Here is a 15,794-nt window from a genome sequence, read left to right as displayed (position 1 = left end):
AGAGTTTATTAAGAAGGTGACAGATTCTCCTTGGGGAATTTGGAGAACCATGCTTCCCAATCCTCAGTGCACTTGTGCAATCATGGTACAGGGGACAAAACACCTTCAAACACAAAGCATGAGGGAGTAATTCACCCAAAATTTGGGGTCGTTCCAAACCCATATGACTTTGTGGAACATGAAAGGTGAAAATTTGACTGCTTTCTATATTCTTTGCAGTTGAAATAAATGGAGACTGCAAATTCAAAGCTACAAAAGAACCAAACATTGGTTCGAGTCATATGGGTTTTAATTTTTGGATGAACTATGCCTTTTAAAGGCCATTTTGGCTTCTGGTGTTGTTCTACCCTGCTGGTCACTGCTGACTTTGAGGATGATGTAATTGACAAATGTAACTCACCCCTGCAGCTTTGGCACTATTTTCAGCTCCGCAGCACTTCTTGCCTAAAACAACTTGGTTTTCATTATGACCCTCGCATTCAGATGACCTTGCTGTGTGGGTCTCGGAGCGCAGGCCAAACATCTGGGTGTCCGATTACATACATGTGTGTCATCAACAAAAAGGAATTATGGGATGTGACAATGTTGCGTGTGAGCGATCTAACCCATTTCAGCATTAATGGAATTCAGGTTTATGGGCATCCTGGTTGAAGGAGATGGACGAGAGCGTTCACTTGACCGTCTCCAGCGTGGATTTACTAATAGCCCTGCTGGGACTAGAGACATTTTTAATCTTTGTGCAAAGTATAAAGCAGAACTGCTAAAAGGAAAACCACATTCTTACTTGTAACAGGAAGCACACACACAGACCCACACACAGCACCATAAGTAAAAGAACAGGATACGGCTTTCTCTGGGTGTGATTTAAGAGTAAAGGAAATCCCAGTGCCATCAATCCATCATTTAATACCATCATATAATATCATGTCCCGCTCTTTTAGCTGAGTGAAAGGTTCTGGTACCTTTACGGATGGCAGAGCGCCTCGAATTGGCCTTCTGTCAGACAGTTATTGACCTTGCTTATATTGAAGAACATGTGCACATTGGCAATTGTTATTTTTACATGTTATATTCCAGAAGCTGTTTTTGAGGAAGAGAGGTCTCTTACCACTTCCTGCTATTTCCTGTAATCTTATTGCCCTTTGTATGTTTCATTCATCAGAGCAGATATATTTACTGTGCATAATGGGATTGTTTGTCTAAAATTAACCTGGTAACTTTTAATTTTAAAATCACATTATTTACCACATAAAACAACTTATGTTACATAAATATACAAATTGTAATAAATAACAATCAAACTGAGCAAACAGAAGAATTACTGAATGTTTAGACTGAATGCTCTTGGTCTAATATTTGCTTATATTTGCCCATCTTGTCTATCTATGAACAGTTGTCTTTACAGTCTTTGGTCAACTTATATTATGCATCTGCCTGTTCCTATTTTTAAAGAATGTTTTAACACCCCAGCAACAAGAGCCAATTTACAGGAAATTGTCTCTATTTGAATGCCATTTTTGTGTCTTGCGTTGTCCTTATCTGCAGTAATTCTTTTTTTTAGTTTATTTCTAAAATTACGTTTTCATCGCAGTCTCTTTTAAAATGCACTTTTCTTGTTACTGTTTTATTTGCTCTTTCCAAGTCACTCTTTTAATCTCAGCTAACAAAGGTAACCAACACAATAGTTTTAGTGTAGTTAAATAAAGCTTACTAACCAGCGAACAAACCAACCGGCTAACTCTACTCTTAAGTTTTTGTATTGTACAATTCATGAAGTTGTGATTGTTGCTTCTGCCCGAGCCAGACCATTTCTTTTAATCTCAAATAATTAAATAACGAAAATCTTAACATCTTAGTTTTAACATACTTAAATAGAGGTTACCAACCAAGCAACCAACAAACAACTAAATGTGTGTCTGTGCATATGTACGTCACTCTGATACGGCTAAAATTAATTAGATGTGAGTGAGGAGACATCTTGTGGCTAAAAGGCAATGCAGCACTTCTTTGTCAAATTGCCACATTAAACTCTTTCTGATTATTCTCTACAGACTGAAATCATCTCAAAATGGACCATCAGGACCACATGAATTCTGGACAGGTGGGTGACTCTCAGCACTCTCCTGGGAACAACATAGCATCTGGTGTAGCCAACATGACCATCAGTGGCGGCCATCAACGAGACATGAAGAATGGGACAGCAGGACATATGGGACCGGGTGATGGGCCAGTGAAAGGTCTGTATATAGAGGGGGAAAATGTAGTAATAAAAAGAGGTACAAATGTAAGCCTGAAAACCCCCTTTTCGCCACAAAGCGCAGAAGAGCTGAGTGATACTCATGGCAGTGTGTTTCTCGCTTATGTCTCGTCTCATACTGAGAAACCTTACACATTTGCTGACAGTGACACTCAGCCATGTGTTGGTTTCAGATGTCTGTGAAGATATTCATTCATTCAGGTCAATTGCAAAATGTCTTGTGGAATGTATTTGTTGAGACTTATTTTCCATTTGTTGGAGGACAATTGCACAATTTCCACATTTAAAAAGGCAATTTGCACAGTGATCGTGAGCCTTATGACAATGTGGTAGACAAACCTTTACGTTTCCTCACCAAAGGGTCCCCACTGTCAGTGGAAAACCTGGGAAGTGAAGAGAAAAAAAAAATCACACTATTTCTAGGTTTGAAAAAGTAATAACAAGCAATAACAAAAAAATACAATCTTATCCTAAAGATTTTTGGACAAAAGAGATGTCTTCAACTGTTGGAAAATGAGGTTCAGTTAATAATAGCTTCTATAAGACATTTTGTCCTGCCTGCATTGTGTGTTCACAATTGTTTTTAAAAAATCTGGTCAGATAACATTGATCATAGATTTTCTTTTGGTTTCATAAGGAAATAGGTCATAGTTACAAAAAAGGGTAATCTGTCTTACCCGCTTTGGATTGTTCTGGCACAACTGACAAGCTTTCAGCAAGCCCCAGGCTCCCTCAGAGAGCACAGACGAAACCTTCTTATCAACCAGCAACCTAAAATTTCAGCTCAATTGTGATGGCAGAAGTCATCGAAGCAGAACGTCTCTAAAATGACAGATTCTGTAAAATAAAGTTCAAGAAACAGCATGACACTGGCTTTTGGAGTTAGTTTGTCTATTAAGAAAAGCGGTTTGAAAAGCAATTATAGCTATCGTCTCAAGAACGTGCTAACAGATGAATCAAGGTCCTGTCAGTTTTGCTTTGCTTGCCATCTAAACGCCTCAGTCCTCTGCCGTCCAAACTAAAAGCTCACCGTTCTCTCATAGAGGATACACATGAACCAACGCCTGAGGTGAACACCCAAAAGCCTGTCTTAGAAGACACCGAACCCGAGCCCTCCTTTGATAAAGATGTGCCATTGGGTATGACCTTCCATGCTAAACTACAGCCTCTCTACTTCGCTGTCCTGCCCTGCCTGTTGCTCAGCTTCATGGGGCCAGTTCCCTTGATCCCATTACTCTTTATTACGCTTCTGATTTGACTGTCAATTTGGTCTTTATAATTATCAGTGAAATTAATTCATTAAATAACTTGAATGTTTTTTTTTGTGATGAAAACAAGCCTCTCATATTTCTTATGGACAAATGAGAGTGCTAAATACAAATTAATCATCCACACCTGCTGCTTTTGCCCATTATTTGATTTCCAACAAAAGGCCCTTCCAGGCAGGTTATGCAGTTTTAATTTTAATGCTTATTAACATACACTTTTTTACTCTTATAATTTTCCCAAGTCCAGGCTGTAGGGTTCCCACAATCATGGAAAACATGAAAAAATCGGAGAACTTGAAAGTGCATGCAACTTTGCTAAAATTATATGACAATTTATAGTGAATAAATATAGAGTGGAGAAAACCAAATCCTCAACTGAGCCCCATTCAAACCTTTTGTCTTTTTTGAAAATTTACTCATGAACACTTAGAAATCATTGTAAAAATCTAAAAAAAAAAAATTAACAACATGAACAACGCTATAAACAGTGGGAACCTTAACACTAGGAATTTTTGCCTTGCTTTTGCTTATAACAAGTTTCCAAAAAGAAATGCTTATTACATTATCAACAGTAAAAATTACATTGACTTTTTTTTTCCAGGCAACAAGCCTGGAACCTCTCAGGAGTGACCTTGTCATGTTCTTGGAAGCTTTTTGGAAACTTAGTTGAGTTCTTTGCTGATGTTGTAATATGCTGATGTTGAGCAGCACTGAAAAAAATCACTGAAAGCTAATTGCATGCCTTCAAGGCTGCAAAATGCAGTTGCAAAAGGAAGTAGTCTTCCAGAGCAGCATAACTAGCTCTTTAAAGGATTCAAGGCCAGTAAAAGCCCAGAATATTTGTCATAGAGCAATTAGGCAGTTCTGCTCTACCCTTCCTTTTGCATAAGAATATAATATAAGTTCTGGGCAGGGTGAGTGCTAGACTAAATAGTGGTGCCCAGAACATCCATTTGGTATTTTACATGGTCAATCAGGAAGTGAGTAAATGACATGAGCATTAGAATTCCTAATGGTTTAGATGGATGTACCTGCCTGGTGCCGTGACCCGGACATACAAAGCTGTAGTAATGATAATAATACAAAGAATTATTTTGGTGATTAAAACAAAAGATTTAATAGCAGCTCTAGCTAGTACTATTATACAATTTTGAGGTGAGGAAAAAAAAAGAGGAACACTCACAAAACAACACTTCTCTCAAAAGAGAGATAAAAATGCACATTTCATTTCAATTCTGTGATCACTTATTTTAATTTGACTAATTTGACTTTAAACTGAAATGAACAATGTACAATAATTTTACAAATTAATACATGTGCACAAAATAAAAGTTATATAATCACACATGCACACACACAAACAAACATTAAGGCTTCTTTCATCCATTTACACAGGACATATAATTACTTCACAAAAGTTCAAGGCCTAAGTGAATAGACTTCAAGACAAGCATCATTTATAATTTATCTCCCAGAAACACAAACTCATTGATCTTGTCAAAGAATTAGCAGTCTAGTTGAGACAAAAGCTTTAAGATGGCGTTAAGCATGTTGTATGCTGTGGTTCTATGAAGTTGGGAGTGATGTAAATGTATTAGACTACCATTAGCCATCAGCTGAATATTTCATGTTACGGAACATGTTGCTGATGTTTGCAGTACAGCTGAAATGGGTCTGCAACTTTAATGGCTACTAAGTCCACTTTACTTTTGAGCTCTTCAATTGTTATGAACTACCAGACAGATCAAATGTCTATACAGTTATCCGTAATGTAGATTTTTCCAATAATTTCATAGGATAAACACATTTTACTTTAAAGCTGTAGAGAAAGGGTCAACTTAATGAAAACATTTTTCTTTGTTTCCTGTGATTCTTGTCTGACACCAATTGAGGGCATACATTCAGCATATATACAAAACAATTTATTAGCAAAGCTGCTTGTAATAAGATCAGTTCACCTACCGAACTGGGCAAAAAAATCCTAAAGCTAATGTTCTCCGTATCTCTTTTAACTTGCTTTCATGTGATCAAACAACTTTGACCGGTCTGGACGGACAGCAGGAGCTGGAGAAGGTATGGTGGGCTCACCACCCCCTTATCCTCCTGCAATGTAAAAGATCAGAGGATTTCCATCTAAACAAACATATGTTGAGCTCATATATATCACCACAACTTCATTATTTCACTGCTTGCACATACATGCAAAAAAATCAAATAAGAGCTCTCAGTGGGAACCATTTTCCACTTAAGTGTGTTTATATTGACGCTACCTTGGAAAACTGTATCTAATAAATGAAAAGTCTGAGGATAATGAAGTGTTCATTTAAAACTAGGTATAACTGAATGCATTCAAAATCTTTTGAATGCATTCATAGCACAATGCAAAACATACACTTTACTGCTCAGATCAGATCCAGAAGGTTCTATCTGTGCATTAAATGATACTCGCTAATGGACAATGCACCAGTTCATTGCTTCACTGGTCATTTTGCTACCAGTCATCAATGCTTTACACACTGAAGCTCACAGAGATGTTGTGTTGAATATTGTGGTTTGATTGGCCAGTACTTATTGTTATTAATGGTTTTGATTGTTTTTGTTGTGATTGATTGAGTGAAGAGGCACTTTTATAAGCACTGATCCCATAACCCCTTGACCCTACTGTACTGACCCCCTCATTTTCTACTGTAGCTATTACTTTTTTAAAGTACAATCCATGTTGTAGTCTCCTGCTTGCTAATTTAAATGACCAAGCATCAATTATTGTAAAAGTGCCTTAACTCAAAGTATAGCGTGTAAAAAATTTTTTTGCACTGTTTAACTTGACATGAAACAGAAACTTGTGTTTGTGTTGTGTTCGGGCCCCTTATGTGGTTCTGTGCATTTAGTTCCTTTCAGTTCCTTGATTCCTTTTCTTTCTCTGCTTCTAATGTTGACTGTGGAGAGAGCGTGGTTAAGTGTTGCTAACTCTACAGTGTTGTCTGTGGCTGTTCCTATCATTCTGCCTTCCACGTCATCAGAAGAGTTAACATCTGGAAGTCCGCCCGAGAGTGGCCGGAGCAGTGCTGCATCAGTGGATGGGGAGAGAAAGCGAGAGAATGGGGAGAAGGAGAGCTCTGTCAGCCCAAGAGAGTCTCCAGTGTCTCCACATGCACTACCAACAACTCTACCTGATGATTTTGGTTCAGGGATCACAGGCTTTGACAGCCAGGTGAAGAGCAGTCCCTCAGAAAAGATGACTGACCATCATAGTGCCAGTGGATCTGAGGAGGAAAACGAAGAAAATGAAATAGAAAAATCTGAGAGATCTGGTTCTTCCAGTGTGGAGGAAGAAGTTCCCAGAAGTGCTATCAAAATAAAAGAGGATGAAAAAGAAGACAAGGAAGCAGTTAGTGATGAAGAAGAGGAAGAAACTGGAATTTCCTTGGTGCCCAGCTCTGTTACCACAAACTTAACAATCCAGAAAGATGACAGCGATGATGACGAACAAGAAACCCCTTCTCATCTTCCCATGACTCCAGAAGAAGCTAAGAAACGTGGCCTATCGTTCGACTACACAGAACCTCAGGACCCAGGTCGCCAGGGTGGTCCTGTGGGCTGGGAATGCAGCTCTGACAAAACACCACCAGAAAGCAAGAGTCCTGACTCCTGCAGGGCTGATCCGGGATCACCTCTTTCTCTCAGTGCTGCTGCCGAACCCACCCAAGAGGAATCATCTCTAACAGACTTACAAACGGATGCTCGGGAGGAAGAGGAAGAAGAAGTAGAGGTACCAAAACCTGAACAAGAAGACGAGGTGACCACTGTTCCTCCGTCCTTTCAAGAAGTTGCTGCACCCAAGATGCAGCCTAAAGCAGAGGAACGTGGAGAACCTGAAGAAGAAAACGAGATCAAGCAGGAAAAATATTTGGAGACGAGCGATGATGATCACATTGATATGAAGAAAGTCCAGCCTGTTGCTATACCTGAGCCTGCTGCCATTCCCGAACCTGTTGGCAAAATTGAACCTGAAGCTAAGGATGCCGTTAAGCCCAGCGCCCAAGTAATGCCTACAAAAGCACCAAGCAAAGCAGCTCCTATCAAGGAATCTCCTGCCAAAAAAACTAAGAAACCCGTTGCTACAGTTGCTGCCACTCCTTCCCCTAAATCTGCTCCTAAACTTCAGAAAACTCCCTCTAAAGATGCTGCTCCGGCCAGAAAAGCAAGTGTCCCATCCAAAGGTCTGTTTTTCCGTTCTGTTTCTCCAAACCCCTCACAGATCTTCTTTATTTCACCTTCCCTTTTCTTCTTTTCAAAGTAGATCAGTAGAACTATGCAGCACCCTTTCTGAAAAGCGCACACTGTGATAAGAGTGTGTTTGGTTGAAGAAACGGGCTGCTTGTAGCCACAAAATCTCTCTCTCTCTCTCTCTCTCTCTCTCTCTCTCTCTCTCCTTTGTGCCCTGTGTGTCTGTCTCTTCTCCTTCCCTCTCTGTGTGTGGTCAGTGTTATTTCGCTTGTGTCTGTGACTAACTCTGCATTGATTGACCGTTTCTGCTGGCACAGTTTTCACCTGCCCCTCTCTATTGCATGTCACCTGTGCATGTATGTTGAATGTATCACTCACAAACCTGTGCTTTACCTTTATGGGTCCACCACATTCTCAGATGTCTGTGTTATTAAACACAACCAAGTGGGCCAAAAAGCCCATGCTGATGGGGGTGACTATAACACACACTGAAAGGAGAAGGTCAGCAATTGCTGCTGGGTTCAAGACAAAATCCCCTAAATGTCTCCCACAGCTGTGCAGACATCTTCTACAAAAAGATCAGACAAGCTCACTCAGTAATGCAAAACATTCATTTTTCGTGAACAATCTCAAGGCAATCTTTTGGTGCTCTGCAATCTAAGTTTTGTGCTTGCAAGGCAAAGAAGCTTTCTGACTCATTTTGCTCGTCCCCCTCTGTTTTATTTGTTACAAGAAATCAATAAACAGTTAATTCTAAAAGACATTTAATTTACGAATTTGCCACTGGTTTTATCAGCCACTGATTTCTCCATTGAAAATGGTGGCTGTAATGATATCATAGTCATATTTATATTCTGAATAGCAGATTGTCTTTTATTTTGCATACATGTTTGCAAATGGTCTTTTGTATTGTGTACAGTAGCATTCTGAATTGCAGTTGGTTTTCTCTTACCTATATCTAGTTAATCAACTAGAGCAACTTTGAAGATGTCAAGTTATGTGTTGATTTGTGCTAAGCCAAAATGAAGTAAGATGCATATTTAGTGTCACGATAGTAGCAGTGACAACTCTTTATTTATAAAGCTTAAAACCCAAGATAAAACTTTAATACATTTAACAATTATTATTTTTTTGCCTTGCAAGCACTGCTATTTACTTCAGGATGTTTTTCCCTGTGCAAAACATTATTAAGTCTTTTTAACATTATTAATGAAACAAGGTCCTGCACAAACCGAATTATTCCAAAAAGGATTCTTGCAAAAATTCTTGCAAAAGAAGTTTGTCCAAAATGTAAATTTTGTAATCATTTACTAACCCTCTTGTCACACTAAACCCAAATGTGAGGTTCAAGGAAGTGTTCAAGGAATATCCTCACATTTCCATTGGAAGGTTTTCAAGGCAACCGGCCCATTATGTTACTGAGATCCAGACCAGTTTATTTCATAAATCTGTCACATGTGTTGTGTAAACTAGATTCATTAGTTCATTTAAAATAAATCAGAGATTTAAGAGATTTTCTTCATGAAATCTCATAATGAATCCACAAAGAAGAGCTAGATTTTGGTCTGTTTCTCACGTAAAGCTAAAGAATGGCTTCAGAAGATTTAGAACAAACTTGCCTGTTTCATGGAAGGAAAAAATGCATACAAGTTTTGAACAAAAAAACTAAAACAAAGAGGTGTGTGAGTAAATGGTTACTAATGGTTAATTATTTTCATTTTGCAATAAATGTTTGTCATAAACAAACATGCCAAAATGAAAGGCTGGAATCGTTGCTTCAGAAAACAGGACTTTTAAAACCACATTGAGCTCTGATGTAAAAACAGATCAACATCAACTTCAAATCAATAGACTGAAATCTTGATAAGTCTTGACTCAGGCCACCAAAATGTTGATATATGAGCTTGTACTTACTATTTCTTCCTTTCTTACAGCCAAGGCTGGAGCAGGGGCAACTCCTGAAAAAAAGGTACTGTCGTTATCATGGGTGATATCATGATTTGTGGGAAAAGTGGCTATAAGTTCGTAGCCAGATTAGCTACAATACACAACAACTGAGAGGAGTCATTGATTTGTTTTACACTTAATTTAAATCATTTTCAATTTTAGTCAAAAATTTTATTTGGCATTTTTGTTGCATTTTCATTGGATTTTAGCATCTCTTTAATTTAATCTCTTTAATTATCAGTTTGCTTTTTGCCATTGTTTTATATTTTTTGTCTTTATCACCTTCTCAAACACATAAGACACCCACCACAAACCTGCATGCAAAAGCTAGACCCACTTCTGCCCCCCAAAGAGGGTCTTCAGTCTCAGGCATCCCCAGCAAAAAGCCCTCAGTCTCATCCTCAACTCCATCATGTCGCTTTAGCAGTCCAAGCTCTGCCAACTCAGTAAAAAGGCCCAACAGTGCAGGAGCAAGAGAGTCCAGGGCCTCGGTGAGTACCATCCCTAACCATCGGCCAAGAGAATTTGTGGTGAACATTTTGAAAAAAAAGTCCCCCCAAAATGCAAACGCTACGAGGAGATTAAATTTACAGCACCTGAGACTTCACAACATCGCTAATACCAGAGCAGCTAATGAATGGATTTCTGTCATGTTTTGACTTTAAATGATCATAAAAAAGTCCCTTAAAAAGCAGCAAATTTTCTATTGACTGATTTTAGTTTTTATTGTTCATGTTTAGGCTGGAGATGCCAAGACAAGGACAGCGGGTGCCAAACCCCAAGGAGTTGGCACCAAAATCCCTGGTAAGTGATTTTCAGATGCATCTTCTCAAGGGTCCACAGTAATCTTTGTTTAGTACCATGAAAAGAAAGGATACTTGGTGACTCAACCTTTAATTTCCCTTCCTGACAGTTTGAGGAAATTGAATGTTATTATGTGAACTAAGCACTTTCAGGCTATGGAGCCCTCACTATTTACAACAAATTTCCTTTTTTTAATGCATTCTCTCATGCCATAAGCCCACTCCAGCACTCAGCGTGACATGACAAATGAAAGTGCAGTGATTACAAATGTGGAAGTATTTTGTGGTTCAGTGTATTCACTGCATGGCAAACTGCAAAAGTGAGCACACCTTCCCATCATTTCACTGTGCACCATTTAACTAGTCTTCAGGAAGTACATAATATCTGCCTACTTGAAATGGGTTATGAAACCCCAAGGGAATGATTCTCTATTTATAGAGAATTTACATGACTGATTTGTACCACTTTGATTTGTGAAATACAGCTGCTTCACGGATGGAGCAGCGAAAGGCAGGACCAGGGTCCATTGAAAGAGGTAAAAAAAGAGCCTCTTTTATGTGGTAGCCAATTAAATGCTTGCAAATGAAAAATCTGCACTGCTGAAATGATAAAAAAGTGCACAGAGCTCCATGAAAGCTCTACATATTAGACAGAGTTTTAAAGAGAGGCTGGAAGGGAATAACTGAAGAGTAAATAATCAGAAAAGAATGAAAATATTTTTTGTCTTCTGTTGTTTTTCATCGTCAGCTGACTCACCTAAAACCCCAGACCGTAGTGGTTGCAGCAGCCCAGCCAGTCGGTCCTCCACCCCTGGACAGCAGGTGAAGAAAGTAGCGGTGGTGCGCACCCCTCCCAAATCACCTGGTTCATTGAGATCTCGTGCCCCGATCGCTCCTGTTGCACCCATGCCTGACCTGAAGAACGTCAAGTCCAAGATCGGCTCCATTGAGAACATCAAACACCAACCTGGAGGCGGGAAGGTAATCCAGTCATGCTTGATTTTCAACAAATCTAAAAAACCAAACCAGCTGCTTTGGATGCATTTATTTTGAAGTTGAAAGATTTGCATACAGTAAAAGCTTTAGGAGACAACTTTGACCCATCTGATGGAAGTAGACGTGTCACGTTTGATTTGGTTTATTTCTATCTACTCCATTTTTAGGCTCAGATATTTGTCAGAAAAGCCTATAATTAAATTCACTCATGTTGGGAACAGTTAGTTAATTATTCTAAGAGGGCAAATTGGAAGTACATTACCCCTGAAAAGCAGTTTTATGTCTTTAACAAATGAAGAAACCTCTTTGCAGAACCTGGGATCTTCAGCTCAACTCAAAGCATCAGGTTAACACTCTTGACTCTCCTTGTCCTTTTCCAGGTGGCTATTGTTCATAAGAAGATCGACTTTTCTAATGTTCAGTCTAGATGTGGATCCAAAGACAATATCAAGCATGTTCCTGGAGGTGGTAATGTGAGTAACCGAGAGGGTTAGAACTCCTCGCTCTGAAAAACAGTGTAGTTAGAAGCCGTTAACATTAGATGCAGTTGTAAAATAGTGTAGGAAAAAAGGGAAGAGCTAAGCAAATATATTATTTCTGATTGAAAACAGGATATAACAGACATAATGTATATGAAATATCCTGTAAAAAGGTTTGTGAATCAGAGCAGTTTCTTCAGGGTACTACCCCACTTATGTCGAAGTTACACAAGATATTCTACTTGATTATGTTTTGAAATGATCAAAAAATGAAAGACTTAAACACCTTAAGCTTTGACTATGACTGCACACTAACAGACAGTTTAAAGCTTTCAGTAGTGTTTTCTACCAAACCACTACATGAATCCACCTGTTTTTACTACTGAGCCTGGATTAAAAATCCAAGATTTTGCTGTAATTTTTATAAATTCCTTTAAGTGACAAAAATGTTAACACTTATTACTTAATAATAATCAAAATACACATTGATTTTAGTTATATGTAAATAGAATTTACACAGTATAGTCTTGCCTCTTAGCATATTACATAGCATGTACATACTGTGTACTTACTATAGGCCCAAAACTTAATCTTAACTCTTTAAGGTAACCCATACAGTTACTTAATATTACCAGTTACTTTCTTAGGTATGTACATTAAAAGTCACTGTAAAAAGGAAAAAAACTTAACCAACTTCATTAGTATCTTTAAGCTCTTGTTGATTTTGTAAGAAATCGAACAAAAAAATGTGAGCTGACTAGTGGCTTTAGCTATGAGCTGTGCTAAAAAATGGCAGTTCTGTGAAGGTTTGGCTAGTCCGGGGACTGCAGCATGCCTGCACTGGCGATGCATTTGGGCAAGACATCCATCTAGATGCCTTTGCACAAACTAGGTTCAGTTCATTTGCCTGAATCCCCAGTGTTGGTTTCTCCTCTCACCTAGTGTTGCTCCTGGTGATGCACCGGATCTCTGAATGGATGCTGTGTTGCAGATGTGCTGTGTAGATTGCATGCATGTAAAATAAATTCCTCTGCAGGTGAAGATTGCAAATGGGTCTCAGGTAGTCAGATACGCAGAAAAAAGGGGTATATGAATCTTCACTTGAGAGCTTGAAACTGAGCATGTGCAATACAGCGCTTGCAAGGTTCATTCAAATCCATTAATCTATACTCCAATACAGAACTTGCGCTCGCACTTTTTTGTAATTTTTTATGCTTAACGTCTCAATTCAGACATTAATTTGTATATTATTGCATTCTTTGGTGCGCTACTTGTTTCTCTTGTTTTCTTTCTTCGAATCTGCTTGTTTTGTTGCCTTGCAAGCACTGGTACTGGCTTCAGATGTAAATGTGGTTATATCGAGTTTCGCCTGAAACAGTTATAAACAGATATAACGTGCATTTTTTGCATTACAATCTCTTCCCTCTATAAGCCCATGGTTCCCTTTGACAAAAATATTGAGTGATGCATAAATTGAGTGAATCTCTTTTCTGACTCAGTATTTGGGACAGAGAGGAACATTTCCATGTCTTAAGTCTCTTTGAAAAGGGTATTTACACATTTTTACATGCGATCATGAATGCATTCAGACAGATAAATCATGGTGTCAGCCTAATCTATTTAGATATATTTTACTCCTAGAGAATTTGAATACATCACTCCATTAACGTGAGCGTGAGTATATAAATATCTTCTCAATGGAAGCAAGTTACTTCTCTGTCCCATAAACCCTGTTGGTGTCATTTTTGTTGTTGTAAATTAATGGTAATTTTCCTACTCCAGATCATCAGCTCCTCAGGTGCCTGAGCAAGCGCTTCATTTCCTTCCTGTTTGATAACTGACTCTTATTTGTTTCCCCTGCTTCAGGTTCAGATAGTGCACAAAAAGATCGACCTTAGCAACGTCCAATCAAAGTGTGGCTCCAAGGTCAACATTCATCACAAACCGGGTGAGATTTCAGTCAGAAACACTGCATAAAATGGCAATAGGCATGACCAAGATTGCTTGTTACAGTTTTTTAACATTTTATTTACCTTACTGGATTAAAAGTGCATCCCTACACCATTACCTTCACCTTCAGTACACTAAAAACAAATTGGCGAGGATTGATTTAAACGGATGTTCATCTGTATTTTAGGAGGTGGAAATGTGGAGATCAAAACTGAGAAGTTGGATTTCAAAGGCCAGTCAAAGGTTGGATCTCTGGAGAACATTGGACATGTTCCTGGGGGTGGACAGAGGAAGGTATGTCCTTGACTTCATTAAACAGTCTCTAATGTGTCGTACTGTGTTCAATTATTTGTCATTTGGACGTAGAATTAAACAAAAATGTGTTTCGTGCATTTTGACTCTTATCAATATTCACTTGAAAGTTTCCTTCATGCTAGATCTTGCTATGGTCTGCATGCTTCCTATTGCTTGGCAGACTTCAGTGTACTTCTTTTGCACATATTTTTGCCGACTTCTTTGAGTTGCTTTTAAGATCTACTGTTCTGCACCTAATCAACAGCACAGCATGTTCTTATCTATTTACTATTAACTATTATTTAAATGTTTATTTCATTTAAAATCTTAAGCTGGGTCTGAATTTACTCGCTTCGTGTTGTTCCAAACCTGCATGACTTTGTGTCTTTCATGGATCGTGTTTAGCAGAATGTTTTTGCTCCTCTTGTCATATAATGAAAGTGAATGGGTGTTTACGGGCTTCTTTAAAGTGAAAAAATAATATGACATATGAGAGTGAGTAAATAAAATAAAAAAAAATCAGTTAATTCAGTCACAACACACAGTCAAAGTCTATAAGGTATATAAATATATAAATATATAAAAATATATACATGTCAATATTTTCAAAACGTTTACTGTATGTGTGTGTGTTTATATATAAATAATAAATATACACAGTACTCACACAAATGTAAACAAAAACGCAGAATCGTTTGACAGCACTAAATTGATATATTAAATGACTAAATGAATTAGGGTGATTTTACTTATGTAATAAATGAAATCAATGTACAGCACAGGATTTATTGGATAGAAGCTGGGTTTCTTGCTGTCCTTCATCTTCTCTCTCTACTGAGCGCAATCTCTATCAGTTTTCGGATGCTCCCTTGCTTCTGCTCCTGTGTCTTTTTTTAATCAACACGTAACCAAAAACTGCTGACTGAGTGCTGCTTTCACGCGTTCACATTCAGAAACATTCAGGAGCGCTGATCCGAGAACTATATCTGAGCACACGAAAGATAATAAGCTTATTAGGAAGAGCTTTTAATATAAATCAGTAATTCAGTAGGATTTCTGATTTCATTTTCAGCCTAGCACTAGATATATCATAATTATGGATTCAGAACGCATTAATAAATCAACTTTAGTTTTCTGATCAAACAGTTTTTGCTTTTAACTTATTGATGGCCATTATTATTTGATCCAAAGGAAGATGACAGAGTAGATCAGCACTCTTACTTGTAAAATATTCCTTAAGTATTAAGAGAGCTTCGGCCCTTCTCCCAGCTTTCCCTCTAGTTTGAGTGCTTTTATTTTTTCTCCCTTCGTAACCTCATTTCATAATTTGCATCCCAACCCGGTTTTTGTTTTGTTTACCCATAACCATGTGAACTATGTGGCGTCCACGCTGTAGAGGGAGAAGGGGAAGGAAGCAGAGCCGCAGGCCGCAAATGCTTCCTCTAATGGGGACGCTGTTCACTCTAATGACGTGGACATGACCTTTGACCTTCCCTCCTCTGAGGGGAACAGTCTGGTTAAGTCAGAGGGCCTCAGTAAGTATTTAACTGAAATTACAAAGTGTCAATTTAAC

At 38.4% G+C, this 15,794-nt stretch overlaps 1 protein-coding gene across 11 annotated transcripts in view; it reads left to right on the top strand.

Annotated features, from left to right (window-relative positions):
* The window catches only part of maptb (microtubule-associated protein tau b), a 31,932-nt gene that overhangs the window by 12,872 nt on the left and 3,266 nt on the right, over nucleotides 1-15,794 (top strand). For 3 of the 11 annotated variants that reach the window (XM_043235275.1, XM_043235274.1, XM_043235276.1), the window contains 12 exons: nucleotides 2,052-2,237; nucleotides 3,301-3,396; nucleotides 5,584-5,598; nucleotides 6,546-7,745; nucleotides 9,687-9,721; nucleotides 9,999-10,190; nucleotides 10,440-10,503; nucleotides 10,988-11,038; nucleotides 11,251-11,483; nucleotides 11,879-11,971; nucleotides 13,844-13,925; nucleotides 14,115-14,221. In XM_043235275.1, coding sequence (XP_043091210.1) covers nucleotides 2,069-2,237; nucleotides 3,301-3,396; nucleotides 5,584-5,598; nucleotides 6,546-7,745; nucleotides 9,687-9,721; nucleotides 9,999-10,190; nucleotides 10,440-10,503; nucleotides 10,988-11,038; nucleotides 11,251-11,483; nucleotides 11,879-11,971; nucleotides 13,844-13,925; nucleotides 14,115-14,221 — 2,337 coding nt within the window. In that variant the 5' untranslated portion in view covers nucleotides 2,052-2,068. Of the gene's footprint in view, nucleotides 1-2,051; nucleotides 2,238-3,300; nucleotides 3,397-5,583; nucleotides 5,599-6,545; nucleotides 7,746-9,686; nucleotides 9,722-9,998; nucleotides 10,191-10,439; nucleotides 10,504-10,987; nucleotides 11,039-11,250; nucleotides 11,484-11,878; nucleotides 11,972-13,843; nucleotides 13,926-14,114; nucleotides 14,222-15,617; nucleotides 15,757-15,794 lie in introns of all 11 variants that reach the window. The other 8 variants (XM_043235279.1, XM_043235278.1, XM_043235277.1 and 5 more) reach the window with 8 other exon arrangements.

Source organism: Puntigrus tetrazona, chromosome 3 (genome assembly GCF_018831695.1).
Source record: "Puntigrus tetrazona isolate hp1 chromosome 3, ASM1883169v1, whole genome shotgun sequence".
Lineage (NCBI taxonomy): Eukaryota > Metazoa > Chordata > Actinopteri > Cypriniformes > Cyprinidae > Puntigrus > Puntigrus tetrazona.
This window is presented reverse-complemented; position numbering and strand designations above follow the sequence as displayed.